The sequence below is a fragment of the Erinaceus europaeus genome, chromosome 2, assembly GCF_950295315.1.
Source record: "Erinaceus europaeus chromosome 2, mEriEur2.1, whole genome shotgun sequence".
Taxonomy (NCBI): Eukaryota; Metazoa; Chordata; class Mammalia; order Eulipotyphla; family Erinaceidae; genus Erinaceus; species Erinaceus europaeus.
This window is the reverse complement of record NC_080163.1, coordinates 62,040,444-62,061,776: the sequence shown is the minus strand read 5'-3', so window position 1 is coordinate 62,061,776 and position 21,333 is coordinate 62,040,444. Positions and strand designations below refer to the sequence as shown.

The following is a 21,333-nucleotide window of genomic DNA, read 5'->3' as shown; positions in this document are numbered from 1 at the left end:
TAATTAATTATTTTCCCTTTTTTTGCCCTTGTTCTTTTTCATTGTTGTTGTTATTGATGTTGTTGTTGTATAGGACAGAGAGAAATGTAGAGAGGAGGGGAAGACAGAGGGGGAGAGAAAGATAGACACCTGCAGACCTGCTTCACTGCCTGTGAAGCGACCCCCCTACAGGTGGGGAACCGAGGGCTTGAACCAGGATCATTTTGCTGGTCCTTGCGCTTTGTGCCACATGTGCTTAACCCGCTGCACTACCGCCTGACTCCCTGGTTCTTGTTTATTAAACATTTTGTCCTGCTTTATACCTTACCACCTTTCAGCCACCAAAATTCCATCCTGACTTCCCTAGGAAGAAGACCTCACCAATGTGACCTGGAACCTCACCTCTTCAGAGCCCTGCCCCATAGGGAAAGACAGAAACAGGCTGGGAATATGGATCAACCTGCCAACACTCATGTCAAATGGAGAAGCCATCACAGAAGCCAGACCTTACACCTTCTGCACCCCATAAAGAAGTCTATAACCTCACAGGAGGAAAAGTGCTAGAGAAAGATGACCAAAGGGCTCTGAACTCCAATTCCATGAGGATCCAGAGAGAGAAGAGAAAAAAAAGACACTCAGAAGTAGTAGGTATGACATAGAAAGAAATAGAAGGGGGGCAGGTGGTGGCGCATCTGGTTAATTGTACACATTACAGTGCACAAAGAACCAGGTTCAAGCCCCTGACCCCACCTGCAGGGGGAAAGCTTCACAAATGGTGAAGCAGGTCTGCAGGTATCTCTCTCCCACTCTATCTCCTCATCCCCTCTCAATTTCTCTCTGACTCTATCCAATAAAAAATAAATAAAATAAAAAATATTTCAAAAAAGAAATAGAAGGCAAGACCATAAAATGGGTAAATATATAAAAATATAGGTAGCTATAGAAGTAATAATACTACTAATAATAATCTGTCATTTTTGGAGAACTAATGCAGTTTCCGATGGAGTGAATGGAGAGTCAAGGTGACACCCCACTCTGATCACACTGGCATCCTGTTCACTGGTTACACTAGAAAGAACTTCTGTCAAATAGGGCCTGCAATGAAATAGTAGCACCCCCCCACCATTCCTCAGGGATCAGAGACCTCCAAATACCTCATTAAAATGTTTTTCAGGAAGTCGGGCAGTAGCACAGCTGGTTAAGCGCAGGTGGCGCAAAGCACAAGGACCGGCATAAGGATCCCAGTTTGAGCCCCCAGCTCCCCACCTGCAGGGGAGTCACTTCACAGGCGGTGAAGCAGGTCTGCAGGTGTCTATCTTTCTCTCCCCCTCTCTGTCTTCCCCTCCCCTCTCCATTTCTGTCCTATCCAACAGTGACATCAATAACAACAACAATAAAACAGCAAGGGCAACAAAAGGGAATAAATAAATATTAAAAAATGTTTTTCAGACAGTGTAACATTTTTTCTTATTCTTTTTGTCTTCACTCCCCCTCTTTTTCTCTATCTCTATCATCTCTACCTCTTTCTTTCATTCCACTAGGGGTGTGACTTGATATTAGTAGCTGCCTAAGAACTCCACTGCTCCTAGTAGCCATTTTTTTTTCTTCCTTTGATAGAGGGTGACAGAATGAAATAGAGAGGGAGAAGAAGACAGAAAAGGAGAGACACCTGCAGCACTACTTGACCACACATGAAGCATCCTCCCTGAAGGTGAAGGGTGGGAGCTTGAACCCAGATTGTTGAGCATGGTAACACATGTGTTGTGTTCTACTGGGTGAGCCACCACCCACTATCCCCTTCCCTATATGTATTGCACTTTAAAGTGAATGACACAAAGATGTGTTGATCCATCTCAGAAGCTCAGGCTCCAACAAGTAGGCACTTGAAACTCAGTCCATGTGCTGGAGACCACATATCCTCTGGAGGGTGGGGGGAAGCTGCCTTATGCAGATAAAGCTGAGAAACTGAAGACTCAGCCCTGTGGCCACTCATCACACACACTCATCACTGCCCCATGTTCCCTGAGGAAGGTAAGAAGTCCAACAAAGATTTCCTTGGGGGTGGGAAGGAGTTCAGATGCTTTTTGTTTATTTGTTTGACATTAATTACTTAATTATTGGACAGAGACAGAAATTGAGAGGGAAGGGAGAAACAGAGGAAAGAGAAAGAGAGACACCTGCAGCACTGATTCACTGCTCATAAAGCTTTGCCCCTGCAGGTGGGGTCTAGGGGTTTGAACCCAGGTTCTTGCTCATTGCAACATGTACACTCAACCTTGTGCGCCAGCACCTGGCCCTTAGGTGGTGTTGTTTTTCTTGTCCTCTGGTGATTTGAGCAGCAAAGCATGGCCAGTGCCAGCATCATTCAGCTTGCTGCTTCTTGAACTCACCTTTCTGGTTTCTCCCTTTAGTCCCATTAGAGAAACAGAAGAGTTCTTCCCCAAACATGCACCAGGGAGCAAATGCCAGAGATGAATGTTAATTAATCATTTTTCATAGAAGTCTGAAGAGACTCCATTTAGAGGCTTTGGCACCTGGGTCCAACTCACTGGCTGTACCAAGTGGAAGAGGGCTGTTGGCACTAGAACCTTCTCTAGGAATCTGGATTCATCTCTCCATTTCACCCCATTTGGAAGGAGGCAGGCTGTGTCAGTCATTTGCTCAGACACTCACTGAGCACAAGCATATGTCAGGCACCAACCATGTAGGGATGACTAAGAATAGGGTTCAGGAGACTCCAGAAGTGATGCCACTTCTTCCTTCTTCCCCTTCCCCTTCTGACTGGAACTCACTGTTCCCAGTGGGAACAGATATAAAGAGAATGCTGGTCAGCTGTGGGCCAGTGACTGTGAAGCCTGGATCAGAGCATCTTCTGGATTTGGGTTGAGGGCAACAATGACTAGAGAAAGTGAAGATCCTGGGGGATGCCTCCTCAAAACCCCAACACACATGCCTGCACAGGAAGACTCGGGCAGAAGGGATGGAGTTGTGATAGGAGGCTCTGTTTTGACTCAGTATAAAGGCTCATGCCCTGGAAGAAGCAGGTAAAATTATTCAGCTATATTTAGATCCGAGAAGACCCAATTTCTCTATTTCCCTGGAGTGATAAAAGAGTTCATGGAAGGGAAGCTAGCTCAAGTAGGAGGTGAGTAAGTGAGTGAGTGAGTAAGTGAATGAGTGAGTGAGTGAGTGAGTGAGTGAGTGAGTGAGTGAGTGAGTGAGTGAGTGAGGTTTGCCACTTCCCTACTCACTGCTACCTTAGATAACTGCTTTCCAGCTGGGAGGATGGGAGGCTAGAGTATTTGTGTTTTGTGCTTCCTAGACATAGTCTAGGAAATGACATCAGCCTTTTGACATTTTCTTTTCTTTCTCTCTCTCTCTCTCTCTGTCTGTCTCTAGTTCTGGCTGCCCCCAATCTGTTCCTACTCTTTCTTAGCCCATGGTTACTATTTCACCTTTCGCTCTCTCTCTCTCTGTGTGGCATTCAGAACTATACTGGCTTCTGAAGTGTCTATAAATAACAAAGACACACCAAGTGTTCCCTTGCAAAATAACAGTCAGGAGGGGGGATTCAGGGAGCGTAAAAGTGCTGAAGCATCTTGTTTTTGCAGCTCTTGCCAGGGGGAAGAAAAGCTGAAGAAAAGCTGCCTTAACCCACACAGAGATCATCAGATGGTATATAGCTCTCAGCCAGGTATGTGAAAGCATCAGAAGGGGAAAAACACTGCAGTCCCTGAGTACTCAGAAAAGAGCAGAGTGGGGACAATTGGCATTTGTCACAGGGCTGGAAAGAAATGGCCAGACAACACTCAGAAATAGCAATTTGGTCTGTTACCCATGATATCTTTTCACCTTCCAGCAATGACATGAAAATTATAGAACCTCCCTTCAAGAGATGATTCGTGTCATAATATTTTACTGGATCACATCATAACCACACAGTCTCTCTGTTCTCCACTGTGTTCTGGTTCTCTTCTAACAAGGAGGCAAAATGCTTGCTGTGTGGAACTGACATTGAGGCTGTGTGTGAGACCATGTGTTATAAACTGCAGATGGAAGATACAAGGCACGAGGCCAAAAGGAAAAACAAAGAAACAAACAAAAAACATGGAAAGCACCAAAGAAAGCAAAAGAAGAAGAGGCAGCAATTTGGTAAACAGAAGTGATGTGGGAAGAGAGGTGTTGTCTTGTTTTAAATTCTATCTTAAGGGCTGGGCAGTAGTGCACCTGACTAAGTACATGTGTTACTATGTGCAAGCAAAATGGGTGTAAGCCCCCCCACTTCCACAAGGTTTCACAAGTGGTGAAGCAGTACTGCAGGCATCTCTCTCTCCCCCTTCTCCATTCTCTTTCCTTCTCAATTTCTTTCTGTCCTATCAAATACAATAAAGTTTAAAATATTTTTTAAATAAAAATAAGGGGGAGGGAAAAATAAATAAATAAAAATAAAATAGTTCTAGCTGCACCTTACTTAATAAACAAATGCACGTATAAGGGAAAGATTAGAATTGGGGGAAATAGCATAATAGTCATGCAAAAACATGTTCATGCCTGATGGTCCTGGGCTCCAGGTTCAACTCCTGCACCATCATAAGCCAGATTTTAGTGGTGTTCTGTGGTCTGTCTCTCTCTCCCCCTCTCCTCTCTCTTTCTCTCTCTCTCATTAAAAATATAGGGGGAAAATATGATTTTCAACCCGGAGCTGCATCACTTCCACAATTGTGGTTCTTCTTCTAGCATTTGCCCTTCTTCCGTAGCCAGTCAACAGCGTCAGGTTGAGCCTGATGTAAAGTTTCGAGACAATTGTGGTATCTGGAATTAAGTCATTGGAGTCTCTGACCTATTGCTATGGGGAGAAACACATTACTGTGAGAGGCAGGATATCAGACAACTCCAAATGCTTCCTAGGGGAAGAGGCGCAGTCTAAAGTAGTAAGGAGAGGCAACAGTGTGGAAGCTTAGCTTGAGAAGGATAAATTGGAGTAAGGGGGTTGGGTACTCTTTTACTCCCTAAGTAACAGTGTGGTCATAAGTATTTATTTATTAATTTATATATTTATTTTGGATAGAGACAGAATAGAGACAGGATAGAGAGGGCAGGGGGAGATAGAGATGGAGAGAAAGAGAGATACCTGCAGGACTGTTTCATCATTTATACAGCTCCTCTCCTGTGGGGGAGTGAGGGGAACCAAGGGCTTAAACCCAGGTCCTTGTGCACTATAATACACACGCTCAACTGGGTGCATTACCACCCCTTCATATGTATTTATTGATTCCTTTCTATATGCCTGGCATTTTATACATACTGTCTCATCTGATTTTCATATCAGTCCTGTAGCCAAGTATTATTCACTCTATTTTGCAACAAGGCAACCGATGCACCTGCTCGCTAAGTAAGTGGCTTAAAGGCACAGAGTACAGAGTCTTACAGTGAGGATCTGGACTCAGCAGCCTTACTGACACGTTCTGCCCTTACACTGGAGTCAGTGGCCTTGAGAAGGTGCACAGCTTCAGGAAAGGGGTTCTATTTTAGATTTACAAACTAGTGATGAGGATAACGTACAGCCCCACCAGATCTTTGCGGAAACAGAGCCCTGCGTATTCAGATGACTTCGGGACTATCAGATAGGGAAAGTGACAGTAAAGGCAAAAGAAAACCAAACATATTTGGGTGTCTGGGGCTCTCTCATGAAGAGCTAGTTTCTATGCCTGGATTTGAAGCAGCACAGGCAAGACCTCCCAACTTAGATACCTTGCTTCCTTAAAGGCTGCTTCTTAAATACACTTACCTTGGTTGTTGTTTCTAGAACGATCTCTTTGTGCAGAAGCTCAATCACCATCTTCACATGGCCTTCCTTAGAGGCCAAGTGCAGGCCATTCAACCCATTCTGTAAAGAGAAGAGAGGCAGGAAGCATATGATTAGTGAGGTTATGCTGCTATTCCCCTTGGCTAAAACAAGACCCCTTCCTGTGAGGAGACTTGTATAGGGATGAACAGGAAGAAGCCAAAGTACCTGAGTGATAGCAGCCTGGTATAGAGCTGAATCAGTCCACCTCTGAGCAAATCTCCTATAATTCATCAATGGACTAAGAAAGGAAGGATGCTAACATGATCATCATTCTCTGGACATGCATTAAGCATGGGAAGCTCTCATACAACCAATGAGAGACCTTGAAATTTAGATTTTGTTCCAACTCTGACACCATCTCCCCAGACAATACCTTAGCCCACCTCATGTTAGCTGTTTGGGTCATACAAAAATTAGTAAAGTCATGGGCCCCTTGAAATATACTTAAAATAGACTTCCTAGCTTTTTCCAACATGAAGACCCCCAAATCTCATCTGCTCTATTCGTACCTTTAGCTTCCTGATTATTAAACAACAGAAGATGGTCCTACAATAGCCCTTTTGCCACCTAATCATCTCAAATGTGACCATAGTGTGACTAACAGTTACGCTTTAGAGGAAACAAACATTTTTCCAGACTCAGCTGCCAGTTTATAAAATCAGAACTCTCTCTAACCCAAGTTCCAGCCATATCCAGTGAAGTGTTTATTGAGCTTGATGGAAACAGACAAGCTTAGGTGCTACTTTTGAAGATTTATTTATGATTGAGAGAGAGAGGGAAAAAGAAAAAGAGAGGAGGATGCAGAGGGGGAGTGGAAAGGAAGGAGAGAGAGAGAGAGAGAACAGAGCACCACTTCATCATAGGCATTGCTGGGGATCAAACCCCAGCTCCATACATCCAATGTATGCACAATACACAATGGACCACCACTCTGCAAAGTTCTAACTACTGACTCCAGTTCTTCTGATCCTGGTACTTAGATGTCTTGGAATTTCCTGGGAGAAACTGACTATAAAAAAATGCTACTTAGAGCCACAAGCAATTCTGACAACATGATGAAACTAAAGTTTAATTCCACTGGATGAGTAGAGGGTGGCTCTATATAGAGAAAGGAAGTAAATTTTAGTCAGTAAGCAAGTTCCACCTTCAGTTGTTTGCTTGTTCATTCTGTTGGGTGAGTTGTCTACCCACTATCCTCTTCTCATTTTCTAGTCTGGCCAACTTTGCTCTAGTACTTTCTTTCTTGAAGATGCTTCAGAGCCACTCTAAGCTCTTGCTAATAATATATATAATATATTTTTTATTTATATTTATTTTAATTATTTTACATTTACAATAATTATTTTACATTTATATATTTTTATTATTATATAATAAAATCATATACAATGATTTATATATTTATATAATTTATTTATGTTATATATTTACATATAAATATATAATATTCATATATTTAATTAATTTATATAATTATATGGTTTATATATTTATTTTAATTATTACATATTTATCATTATTTTATATTTATATAATTTATTTATATATTTATATTATATATAAAAACTCTTTGGAAATGAAATGAGGGACTTGGCTCTTGATGGTGTGCTTTGAGGGATGAATGATGCATCTCTCCATAAACAGTCTGTTTCGCTGCCATACATCAATCCCAGTCCAAACTTCATCCTGTGTTTCTCCTTCCTTTTCTTGTTTCTTACGTTCCACCTACTAAGAGAGATCACGAGGAATTCATTCTCTCGTATCTGGCTTATCTCACTTAACACATGGAGGTAGAGAGGGTATTGGGAACCTAGTGTATGACAGTGGAGAAAAACTTGGTGGTGAGAAAGATGTGCATGCATCTATCATGAGAAGATAAGAAATTGAATTCTTTTGTCAACAACTGTTCCATAAACCATTATTTCCTTAATACAATGATGTGAGAAACACACAAGGCCCACCTGGCTGAGTGAACATATTACCACATACAAGAACTCAGGTTTAAGGCCCCACTCCTCACCTGCAGGGGGGAATCCTCACAAATAGTGAAACAGTGATGCAGGTGTCTCTCTTTCTCTCCCCCTTTCTATCTTACTCTTCCCTCTCAATTTCTCTGTCTCTAGCCAACACACGCACAAGCACACACACTTTTTTTTTTAGATTTTTAAAAAATTTATTTATAAAAAGGAAACACTGACAAAACCATAGGATAAGAGGGGTACAACTCCACACAATTCCCACCACCAGAACTCCGTATCCCATCCCCTCCCCTGATAGCTTTCCTATTCTTTAACCCTCTGGGTGCATGGACCCAAGGTCATTGTGGGATGCAGAAAGTGGAAGGTCTGGCTTCTGTAATTGCTTCCTCGATGAACATGGGCATTGACAGGTCGATCCATACTTCCAGCCTGTCTCTCTCTTTCTTCTTTAGCTCCATTGTGTATTTCTGAAATTCCCAGGGCATTGGTTTCAGGAGAATGTTTTTAAGGCACAAAGTCTCCCCAGGAGTTGTAATGCACTCCCCTTTTCCCAGATCAGTCTCACTGCTTTGCTAAAACCAGAAGAGAAACAAAATGACACATAGGACAAGCACCAAGTGCTGGGAGAATGGAAAGTGTATACAACTCCCATTACATCAGAGTCTTAGAGCAAATAGATAGGGTGTCCTGAGTGTCAGTAAAAAGAGAGTGGGCTCGGAAGGGAAATTTACCTACTTCCTGTTTAGATGAGACCAGTCTGACTGACACCCTCAATTGGCTAAGTCTGCACATCAGTGCAACCAGCCCTGCCTAGGTAGATGGACAAGGGGATGGAGGGGCCTGCATCCATTATATGTATGCACACACATACACACACACACACACACACACACACACACCTTTGCCCCCCCCCCACTTTTACCACCAGCCTTGTCACTGGGAGTTGATGCCTGCACATGACTTCACTAGTCCCAGAGCCCTTTCATTCTTTTCTTTTTTTTCTTTCTGATAGAGACAGAGAAAAGTAAAGAGGGAAAAGGGGAGAAAAAGAAACAGACAGGGAGTCGGGCGGTAGTGCAGTGGGTTAAGCACATGTGGCACAAAGCGCAGGGACTGGTGTAAGGACCCCGGTTCGAGACCCCGGCTCCCCACCTGTAGGGGAGTCGTTTCACAAGCAGGTGTAGACCTTCCAAGCAGGTGTCTATCTTTCTCTCTCCCCTCTCTGTCTTCCCCTCCTCTCTCCATTTCTCTCAGTCCTATCTAACAACAACGACATCAATAATAACTACAAAAATAAAAAAAACAAGGGCAACAAAAGGGAATAAATATTGAATTTTTTTTAAAAAGTAAAAAAAAAAGAATAAGAAATAGACAGATACATGTATCGCTGTAGCACTGAGCTACTATTAATTAAGTAAGTAATGCAGTTAATTAAGTAAGTAAGTAATGTAATTAATTAAGTAAGTAATGTAATTAAGTAAGTAATATAAGTGGGAACTGAAGGCTTGAACCCAGGTCCTTGTGTATAGTAATATGTGCACTCTACTGGGCACAACCCTGCTCCGTGCCTTCTTTCATTTAATATTTCCCTGTAAAAATGTCTGGAATTTTCCATAAGCGCTCTTCCTCTGCAGATTTAGTACACCATTAAATGCAGGAGCTCAAGTCATGAGAATTATTCACACTCCAGCAAAAATGAAGTTATCAGACAAAAGAAGGCCAGAGTGCCAGTTTTTAGAACCAGAAGGAAAAATGTGATTGAAGGCAAGACAAGCAGACTGCTGGAATAGGAATATCGGGGGGAGGGGGAAGAACATCCAGTGACAGTAAAACACAGATTCACTGGAGAGCAATTAGTGAAGCAAGTGATGGCTCTGAAAGCCTGGAGCCACTGCAGTCAGCTCTGACAAATCAGCTCTACCTCAAGGCACTTGTGCCTTAGAACCCTTCTTCCTCCAGGCAACACAATCTGAAAACTCCTCTCCAAATCCAGAAGGCCTGGCCTGGAAGGCTCCACCAGAGCTGAGGCGGACAGAGTGCAGGCACCCTGGGGTTAAGTGGGGACTTGGGTGGTATTGCTGTGGCAAGCTTTGCAGCTGCTGCAGTGTGCTCACTGCAGGGGACTCCACAGCATCCAGCGTTGCCTGGGGGCTGACAGCTGGGGTTTCAGAGTTTACTTGGGTAGTACAATCACTTCCTATGTAGACTTTTTTGGTTTGTTTTTGTTTTGTCTGTTTTTTTTTTTTTTTTTGGCCTCAAAACTGGAAAGTTTCTAAAAGAAAACATCTACTGTTTACTTTTTAAAAATAGGATAGGGAGCAATTGAAAGAGAGGGGGAGATAAAGAAAGAGAAAGAGAGATAGATAGATACCTGTAGCATTGCTTCACTGTTTGTGAAGCTTCCTCCCTGCAGATGGGGAGCAGACTGAATGCTCTTCCCCCTCCTCTAGATATTCCTATTCCAACAGTCTGCTTGTCTTGCCTTCAGTCACACTGAACCCAGGTCCTTATGCATGGTAACATATATACATAATTAGGTGTACCACCACCCGGCCTCTCCTACTGGTTACGCTAAATACTCACTGCTCTCTGGAGCCAGTGTCAAGGTCTGGATTCAGAAGGATTCTAGGTAGATGTTCTGCCCAGAGAATGTTGAAGTCAAAAGAGCATCAGAGATCCCTCAATTCCAAGGAAAGCGAGGTCCAAAGGAGACCAGATTAGCTAAGCTCTCAGCCTTTCCAGGGCACAATCATACACACACACACACACACACACACACACACACACACACACACACACACACAGTCAGCCTTCAAGTTATCAGAAAAAGGGGGTTTGAATTTTTGTTTTCCTCTAGGAATTAGTGTGTATCTTCCTTCCGTTCTTTTTTTCAGAGCTGCAGGTCTTTCTCTTCCCCTTTCCTTTCCATTTCTCTCTGTCTCTGTCAAAATGAGAAAAAAAAATGACCACTGGAAGCAGTAGTTTTATCATGCAGGCACCAAGTCTCAGAGATAAACTGGAGGCAATAAAAAATGATAAAAAAAAGGGGGAAGGAGAAAAACAGAGAGAAAAATAAATGAACAAAATATTTACTAAAAAAACAAAAAAGAAAGGCACCTGCAGCACTGCTTCACCACTCATGAAGCTCCTCCCCTCCGCAAGTGGGGACCTGAGGCTTGAACCTAGATTCTCTGCATGATAACATATGAGCTCTACTGGGTGCTGTTCTGCCTTAGCCTCATTGCAACAGCACTAGACTTTTGTCTATGTCCTGGGACAAGCACATTTCCTCCCTCTCCCCAGAGGTAGCACAGTCCTCATTCTCCTCACAGATTGCCACCTACAGTCTGAGGAGAAGAGGGGCTGTCTTCAGTTCACAGCTGGGAACATGCTGGGGAATCAGGCAAAGCTTCCTCTGTTCCTCCCTTCCATGCCTGCCTCCACTGCTACCAACCACCTCTTGCTCTTCTGTGCCACTCTGGGAACCCCCCTCTCACTCCTGGATTATCTTAGAGTCTCCTGCAGATGCCCAGAAGATAGCTGTAGGAAAAGCTTGTCCAGACATATTGGTTGATACTGGTCTCTGAGGCTATGCTGTGGTATTGGACCAATACATCAGTCTCCCCTTTGTCTTGTTACCCAAAAAGTAACATACTTCTGTTGGAATCCTGTCCCTCCTTAGAATGGATGAACTTGGTTGCCTTGTTACTTCTAATAGGTTCAGGAAAAAAGTATAATTTTGTGGATTATCCAGTCTTTTCTTATTGTTTGGGTGGTAGCCATTTTTTTTTTTCTCCATCAAGGTTATATTGCCAGGGCTCAGTGTCTACACAACGAATCCATTGTTCTTGGTAGCCACTTTCAGAGAGAAACTGAAAAGGGTGGAATAAAGAAGGAGAGAGGAAGAGAGATACCTGGGGCTAGGCAGTGGCACACTCAGTGCACATGTTATAATGCACAAGGGCCTCAGTTCAAGCACCAGTCCCCACTTACTTGCAGGGCTGCAGTTGTTTCTCTTCTTCTCTATCTCCCCCTTCCCTCTTGATTTCTATCTGTCTCTATTTATATAAAATTGTTTATTTATTGTCCAATAAATAAAACTTTTAACTAAAAAAAGAAGGTTGCAGGGTCACTTCACAAGCAGTGAAGCAGGTCTGCAGGTGTCTTTCTCTCCCCCTCTCTGTCTTCCCCTCCTCTCTCATTTCTTTCTGTTCTATCCAACAACAACAATAGCATTAACAACAACAAGGGCAATAAGGGCAACAAAAATGGGGTAAAAATGGCCTCCAGGAGTAGTGGATTCATAGTGCAGGCACCAAGCCCCAGATAACCCTGGAGGCAAACAACAACAACAAAACTAGAAAGAGAGAAAGGGAAAAAGAAAGAAAGGAAAAGAGGGGGCTGAGCAATGGTGCACCAGGTTAAGTTCACATAGTACTAAGCACAAGGACTCCCTCAAGGATTCAGGATCAAGTCCCAGACTCCCCATGTGTAGGGAGGATGCTTCAGGTTTATCTTATCGCCCCCTCTCTACCTTCCCCTCCTCTCTCAATTTCTCTTTGTGCTATCTAATAATAAAAAAAAAAGAATGAATGACCTCCAGGAGCAATGGATTCTTAATGCTTGCACCACGCTTCAGAGATAACCCTGGAGGAAAAGAAGAAAGAGAAGGAGAAGAAGGAGAAGAGAAGAAGAAGAAGAAGCAAAAAGGAAAGGAAAGAGAAGAGAAGAGAAGAGAAGAGAAGAGAAGAGAAGAGAAGAGAAGAGAAGAGAAGAGAGGAGAGGAGAGGAGTAGAGAAGAGTAGAGAAGACAGGCATCTGGAGACCTGCTTCATCAATCAGGAAGTTTCCCTCTGCAGGTGGGCAGCAGGGGCTCAAGCCTGGTCCTCAAGCATGGTAATATGTGTGCATTCAGCTGGGTGCACCTCATCCAAGCCCCTGGGAACAATGTTTATTGAATATTACTGTTTGTTTGGTGTCTTATATACTATTTGTACTAGGCTTCTGAGGCCATCTGCCAGGTTGACGTATTTTCACAGGGTCCTGGTATAGAAGGCAAATTTCTTAGACTCTCTCTGGGCAGAAGATATTTATGCCAAGCATATACATCTGACATTTTTCACCTGCCTTTGTTCCTTTTCAGGTAAACTGTCAATTTAGAGGATTCTTCTGAGAAGCAATCTGTCCAGTGGGCGGGGAAGAGAGTCCAGCCAGACTGCACTTCTAGACTTTTTTTTTTTTTTAAGAAGGAGCAAAGGAAAAAAAAAACATTTAGCCTGAATGATTTAATTTGGAGTATTTTCTTGTACCAACTGTGAGAGATTCCGTTGGCAACATACACAATTCCAGACATTTGTTCTCAGTAAATTATTCCTCTGTTTAGCATCTCTGATTGCCCCAATTACACTAATTGATTGCCAAGTATACACATACAATAGACATGTCAAGGGAAATTTAACTCTTATCCTGTCCAAAGCAGAGGAGGGTTTCCAGGAGGAAGACTTTGGTTGTCCAGGACTCCTGTATCTCTTTGCAAATCTCAGAAACATGTCAAAGACTGATGCCTGCATCCTCATGAAGAAGCACAGCTTTCCACATCTTTCCCCACAGCTGTTTATCTGACCCACAAACCCGGCCGGCCCCTTCCCCACAGAGGGTATGGCCACAAACTGTGTCTCGAGGACCTCAGGGCCACCTGTTCCCACCCACCCCCATCCTCTGCAGGTATTACCTCGGTCCCCTTGGTGCTAAGCGGTGTGCACCCAGAGAATTTAAACTAATATGCTAAGGTAAGTATCCATGTTCCTATTTCAGTTTATTAGGTGAATTGAATGCCATTGAGTCAGGGCCAGAAGCCATGGAGCACTAGTCAGGGAGAGTTTAGATGAGGATGGAAAGAACCAGAGTTCTGGGAAGAAAAAGTCAAGAGTTGGGGCAGGGGTAAATAGAATAATGGCTATGCAAAGATACTCTCTCATGCCCAAGGATCCAAAGTCCTAGTTTCAATCTCCCACACCACTATAAGCCAGAGCTGAGCTGAGCAGTGCTCTGGTTAGAGACAGAAAGAGAGAGAGAAAGAGCTGTAGCAGGAAAAGCCAAGTAGTCTGAGGATCTTAGAGTTGACGACCCCCCCAAAAAAAAAAGAGGTGACAGAGGAACTGTTAGGCCTCTGACCTTGCCACAACACTGTACTCCACCCATGCAGCAGACAACTCAAATCTTACCCAGAAGAAGGATTGTGGTATATATACATAGAGGGTTACACACTTTGCTCCCTTGTTCCCATCTTTACTAGCCTAAAGATCAATTTAGTCTGGATTCTCTGCAAGTTCGCTGGAGAAGTGAAGTGTTATTCTTTATGTGACAGAGGTTTCATTGCCCATATAGCCAGCAGCCTGTACATTTGTGACCTTTAGCTCTGTTCTATTCTAGGGCAATTTGTGGAGCAAAATTACTAATGTTCAGATATTTGTAAGTTTGCAAGCCTGGAACTGATTAGCAGTCAAAGATCTAAAGAAGGTTTATAGAAAGAACGTCTTTTTTGCCAAATATGGAAATGACTGCCACTCCTACTCCAAATCCTGAAATTGATGAGAAAAAGAGAGAGAAAAGTTAAAAGGAAGAAACAGGAGAGAGAACATAGTGGTTATGCAAGACAAATAAATAACCCCAAACAGGAATATTTCACAAGCAGCGAAGCAGGTCTGCAGTTGTTTGTCTTTCTCTACCTCTCTGTCTCCTCTTCCCTCGAAATTTCCCTCTATTCCATTGAATATGATGGGGGAAAAAAAGGAAAAACTGGCCACCAGGAATTTAGGATTCATGGTGCCAGCACCAAGACCCAGCAACGAGAGGCATTAAAAAAAAAAAAGTTCATGTCTGAGGCTCTTAGCTGTCAGGTTCAATCTCCAGCACCACCCTAAGTCCAAGCTGAGCCATGCTCTAGTAACAACAATCATAACAATAAATAGAGGAAAGACAAAGATGGTGAAAACCAAAGGCAGAGGGAAGAATGAGCAAACAAAAGACAATGGGAAAGAAGAAGTGAGCATCACTGTGATTTGGCTGAATGAGGGTTTGAAGTAAGCAGCCCAAAATTACTCATATAATATTAACTTTGATTTCTTCTGTCAAATTTCCCATATTTAAAATTTAGCCCAGGGTGCCGGATTGTAACGCAATGGGTTAAGCACACATGGCTCAAAGTGCAAGGACCGGCTTAAGGATCCTGGTTTGAGCTCCTGGCTCCCCACCTGCAGGGGAGTCGTTTCACAAGCCGTGAAGCAGGTCTGCAGGTGTCTATCTTTCTCTTCCCCTCTCTGTCATTCCCTCCTCTCCCCATTTCTCTGTCCTATCCAACAACAATGACATCAACAACAATGACATCAATAGCTAGAACAAAAAACCAAGGGCAACAAAAGGGAATAAATAAATATTTCTTAAAAATTAGCCCAAACAAAAATGATATTAAAATTAAAGACTGGGCATCTTGTCATCTTCCTTTTTCTTTCTGCTCACTTTCTTCCTCTCCCAGTCTAGCTTGGGCATCTGAAGAAGATGAGCTATGAAGAGAAGTTTACTCCAGGTATTTCTCTGTCTCTCTCTCCCCTCCCCTCTCAATTTCTCTCTGTCTCCATCCATTAATAAATAAATAAATACTAAAAAAGAAATTGTGAGGGGGTAGTGCAGTGTGTTAAGTGTACATAGTGTGAAGCACAAAAATCTGGCACAAGGATCCTAGTTCAAGTCCCTGGCTCCCCACCTGCAGGGGGTCACTTCAGAAGCAGTGAAGCAGGTCTGCAGGTGTCTATCTTTCTCTTTCCCCTCTGTCTTCTTCTCTCTCAGTTTCTCTCTGTCCTATCCAACAGCAACAGCAGCAACAACAAAATGGAAAAAATGACCACCAGGATAAAAACCAGGAAAAACTGGGCCCCAGCAATAACCCTAATGGCAAACAAAAAAAATTAGTAATATCTATACTATAGTTATAACACACACACACACACACACACACACACACACACACACACACACACAGCAACAGGAACACTGAGTGATCAGATTATGATGTCTAAATAGTACCCACCACTGGAAGGAACCTGGAACCTCAGAAAAATGGCAGATACAGGGAAAGTGCCTGGGATAACTCTGGTCTGAAAAGGACATGCTTTAAGAACTATCAGGAAATGTCAAATGACCAGATTATTTCAAGGTTTATAAACTAAGCCAATTTAGATTTGAACACCAAAATAACAAGAATATCAGATCACAATCCATCTAATAAAGTAGAAATCCATGAACCTAAACAGGTATAAGTAAATAATAAAAAAGCAAGTTGGGTGGGGAGATAGCATAATAGTTATGCAAAAGACCTTTATGCTTGTGGCTCATAGGTCCGATTCAATTCCCAGCACCACCATAAACCAGAGCTGTGCAGCACTCTAGTTAAAAAAAAAAAAAAGAAAGAAAGAAATTTGGAAGGAAAGCTCATTCTTTATGAAATGCCTGCTACTGAATGTAAAAATATGGTGGTGAGGGAAGATGACTCTTTGGCGCCATTATAGTAATGGCTGATACAAGCAGAAGGCATCAGTGGATGTTTAGGCTGTTGTCTGAAAATTTGATGAGGAACAGGATATTAAAAACTGTATCAGGGTATCTCACTACCAACAAGACATTGACTGACTACAAAGGGAAAAACAAATGGATGATTTCTCAGGATAAAAAACCTGGTAGACATCAACTTCACCAAGCTATAAAGGCTAGCTAGGGGTAGGAAGGGAGGGTGTTTTCTGCAGAATTCTGGTTAAAAATGTACAGTCTTAGTCTGCTTGTGAGGACACATCAGACAGAGACAGCTGAGATTCCAGCCATGGAATGGAAGGCTGTCAAGAACCTGAGAGACAGGCAAAGATGGAGGGAGTAATCCACTTTGGAGACTGGTAAGACATGAGAACTAAATGTATATTCCTGGATATACTCCCAAAACGGAAACAGAAAGAGGAGAGAGAGGGAGGAAGAGACAAAGGGAAGGAACAATTTCGTATTGTTTAGACGTGAGGCAACCTTTTAATGGGGTCTATGGATGGTTGTGTGGAAACAGTACTGATTCCCTGACTGGAAGGCTTGCTGGGTGGTTAAGTGGGAAAGTGTTCTTACTTTGGTGTGGTACATACTGGAGTTTTTTTTTTTTTTTTTTTTTATTTGGAGCCTAGTGACTGCAATATGAAAACATCACTCCTGGAGGCCTTTTTTTTTCTCCCCTTTTTACTCACCACCCCTTTCTTTTTATTTCACAGGACAGTGAGAAATTTAGAGGGGGAAGGTAAATAGATAGAGAGAGAGAGAGAGAGAGAGAGAGAGAGAGAGAAAGAGATTCTTGCAGCATGCTTTACCACTCATGAAACCTCCCCTCAGCAGGTGGGGACAGGAGGCTTGAACCCAAGTCCTTGCAAGTGGTAACATGTGTGCTCAACTGGGTGTGCCACTGCCTCGCCCCCGCACTAGAATTTTTTATTATTATTATTATTATTATTTCCTCCAGAGTTATCGCTGGGGCTCGGTGCCAGCACTATGAATCCACTGCTCCTGGAGGCCATATTTCCCACTTTATTATCCTTGTTGTTGCACTTGTTGTAGTTATTATTCTTGTCATAGCTGTTGTTGTTGTTGGATAGGACAGAGAGAAATGGAGAGAGGAAGGGAAGACAGAGAGGGGGAGAGAAAGATAGACACTGGCAGACCTGCTTCACTGCTTGTGAAGCAACCCCCCTGCAGGTGGGGAGCTGGGGGCTCGAACCGGGATCCTTATGCCAGTCCTTGTGCTTTGTGCCATGTGCGCCTAACCCACTGCGCCACCACCCAACCCCCACACTAGAATTTTTAGGGTTTATATATAGGATAAAATATGGTTATATAAGAGATGGATGGATGGATAGATAAACAAATGCAGCAAATAATAATAGACAATAGTGAGAGATGTAGAAATGTCGTGTACTATTCTTGCAAATGTTTTACAGGTTCAAAATGAGCATTTAAAACAAAGAAAGTAGGGGAAAAAGAGATAGCTCACTGAGTAGGATGTTTACCATACAAAGGACATGTTCAAGACCCAGGTTCAGTATGGGAGGTATGATGACATCAGAGGAAGCTTGGATGCAGCGGTGTCCCTCTCTACTCCTCTATCTGAGTGAAGGAGCAGTCTGGAGTAGTGAAAAAAAGAAAGTGGAGTGTAGGAAGTCGTGATGGTAGAAGATTAGGAGAGGCTGTGGGTAAATGGAGGGACGGAGGGAGAGCTGTGGATAAATCAGCTTCCAGCTACATGGCAGAGGACAGTGGCTCATTAGGGCCTCTGCAAGTCTAGAACTCAGAGACCAAAGAACTGAGCACATACCCCTTCCTGTTTCTTTTTTTTCTCCCCCTTCCTGTTTCTATAAGATCCTCGAGGTGTGAGCATAACTGGGGTTGGGAGATTATTCCTATCAAACTAAAACCAGAGGGCAGTCCTAAGCCCCATGTGGATGTCAAATGATTGGGAAGCCCCTTCTGAAGGAGTGGGGGAGCAGAGCATCCTCTTCAGGGGCACCTCACCTGCAGTCTCTCTCTGCCTAGCAGCCAGGCATGGCTCCCTAAAAACCAGTGATGAGAGAGATCTGCTAAAAATACATGGTCTTGGAATAGAACAAATCAGAAGCCACAAGGAGCCATCACTCTGGCAGAGATGCATACCTTCTCTCTCCTGTCAACCTGTCCCTTATCTAGGAACAGAGAAGGAAGACTGAAATTGATGGTGGAGATGAAAAGGAACAGGCCGGCTTCAGGCCCTTTTCCTTTGTTGCTTCATTCCTATCTACATTTAGCTAGTCTACCCAGGTAGCTCTTTAAAAGTCATAGTTTACTAGATATTCTCAAGGTAAGGGATGAGCCAGTTTAATCCTTTCATTATCTTAAAAGACAATAACACGGTGATTTCAGAGCTCTGCAAGGAAACAAATCAAGCCTGGATCACCTTCTCATTGTGACAGAAACATGTCCCTCCACGCTCTGAGAGCCCCTGTGGCTCTGAGGAAAATCAGCTGCAGAGGCTGGAGGGCCCTTGGGGGCTCTGGAGGAGGAAGTGTGAGCTCAAGTTAATGAGAGAGAGTGGGACTCAGAAATTCAGCTCAGCCCCTAAGAATATCTCCTCTGGACTAGAAGGACTTTTGTGGCATCCCTTTAAAGAAAGAAAAAGGGCAGAGGAACACCTATGGGCATCTAATCTTTGATAAGGGGGCCCAAAGGATTAAATGGAAGAAGGAGGCTCTCTTCAATAAATGGTGCTGGGAAAACTGGGTTGAAACATGCAGAAGAATGAAATTGAACCACTTTATCTCACCAGAAACAAAAATCAACTCCAAATGGATCAAAGACCTAGATGTCAGACCAGAAACAATCAAATACTTAGAGGAAAACATTGGTAAAACACTTTCCCATCTACACCTCAAGGACATCTTTGATGAATCAAACCCAATTGCAAGGAAGACCAAAGCAGAAACAAACCAATGGGACTACATCAAATTGAAAAGCTTCTGCACATCCAAAGAAACTATTAAACAAACAGAGAGACCCCTCACAGAATGGAGAAGATCTTCACATGCCAGACATCAGACAAGAAACTAATCACCAAAATATATAAAGAGCTCAGCAAACTTAGCCGCAAAAAAGCAAATGACCCCATCCAAAAATGGGCAGAGGAAATGAACAAAACATTCACCACAGAGGAGATCCAAAAGGCTAACAAACATATGAAAAACTGCTCTAGGTCACTGATTGTCAGAGAAATGCAAATTAAGACAACACTAAGATACCACCTCACTCCTGTAAGAATGGCATACATCAAAAAGGACAGCAGCAACAAATGCTGGAGAGGATGTGGGGACAGAGGAACCCTTTTACATTGCTGGTGGGAATGTAAATTGGTACAGCCTCTGTGGAGAGCAGTCTGGAAAACTCTAAGAAGGCTAGACATGGACCTTCCATATGACCCAATAATTCCTCTCCTGGGGTTATACCCCAAGGACTCCATAACACCCAACCAAAAAGAGGTGTGTACTCCTATGTTCATAGCAGCACAATTCATAATAGCTAAAACCTGGAAGCAACCCAGGTGCCCAACAACAGATGAATGGCTGAGAAAGCTGTGGTATATATACACAATGGAATACTATGCAGCTATCAAGAACAATGAACCCACCTTCTCTGACCCATCTTGGACAGAGATAGAAGGAATTATGTTAAGTGAACTAAGTCAGAAAGTTAAAGATGAGTATGGGATGATCCCACTCATCAACAGAAGCTGACTTAGAAGATATGAAAGGGAAACTAAAAGCAGGACCCGATCAAATTGTAAGTAGGGCACCAAAGTAAAAACCCAGTGGTGAGGGGTAGACATGTAGCTTCCTGGGCCAGTGGGGGGTGGGAGTGGGCGGGAGGGATGGGTCACGGTCCTTTGGTGATGGGAATGGTGTTTATGTACACTCCTAGCAAAATGTAGACATATAAATCAGTAGTTAATTAATATGAGAGGGGGAAATCAATTGTATGTCTCAAAGTTTCTCAAAAGACAAACTGAATCTTTTTAATATATAGGCTATGTATTTGATATGCGGACTCTCTCAAAAGCCTAGACCAAGTAGATTAGAAGCTTCCAATAGCACAGCTATATACAAGATACTGGGTACTACTGTCCAGCAAACCATAACAAAGGGACTTTTCAAAGTTAACCCAATTAACAAATAATGTGATGATAATATTAACTATTGATTGTCTTTTTGAACCCTAAGACAGCAGGAACCTCACATCTTCACTATAGAGCCCCTACTTCCCCCAGTCCTGGCACCCTTGGATAGGGCTCACTTTCCCGTATGCATCTCCCAATCCAAACCAAATAATATTGCATCCGCCGATCATAACCTAACCAAAGCAACGATTGCCATCTCAACATGCTTCACCTCAGAGTGTATCCAGAGACTTCACGTGTGGAATGACAACCCTTCAGCTTCATTACTCGGGTGAGACCTTTCCTTTAATAGTACACTCTAATTTCATCTCAGATAGTTCACTTTCTAACAAAGTCCCATAACCTAGACATACACTAATTTCTGTGAGAGAGAGCTTATGTGCACACGTATCCATAAACTACTGCAAAATATATACCTGAAGGCAGGATTACACTAGAGTTTGCAGTGAGTACCTCCCTAACACTTCCTCTCCACTATTCCAAGCTTGGGATCCATGATTACTCAACAAATTGTTTGGCTTTGTATGTTAACTCTCTTTTCAATCACCAGGTTCCAGATGCCACCAGGATGCTGGCTAGGCTTCCCTGGATTGAAGACCCCACCAATGTGTCCTGGAGCTCAGCTTCCCCAGAGACACACCTTACTAGGGAAAGAGAGAGGCAGACTGGGAGTATGGACAGACCAGTCAACGCCCACGTTCAGCGGGGAAGCAATTACAGAAGCCAGACCCTCTACCTTCTGCAACCCT

General features: G+C 43.0%; 1 protein-coding gene across 11 annotated transcripts in view; it reads right to left on the bottom strand.

The window, feature by feature from the left end:
* Positions 1 to 21,333, bottom strand: part of ANK1 (ankyrin 1) — a 329,883-nt gene that overhangs the window by 100,181 nt on the left and 208,369 nt on the right. For all 11 annotated transcript variants that reach the window (XM_060181879.1, XM_060181902.1, XM_060181866.1 and 8 more), the window contains exon 3: positions 5,768 to 5,866. In XM_060181879.1, coding sequence (XP_060037862.1) covers positions 5,768 to 5,866 — 99 coding nt within the window. The remainder of the gene's footprint in view (positions 1 to 5,767; positions 5,867 to 21,333) is intronic.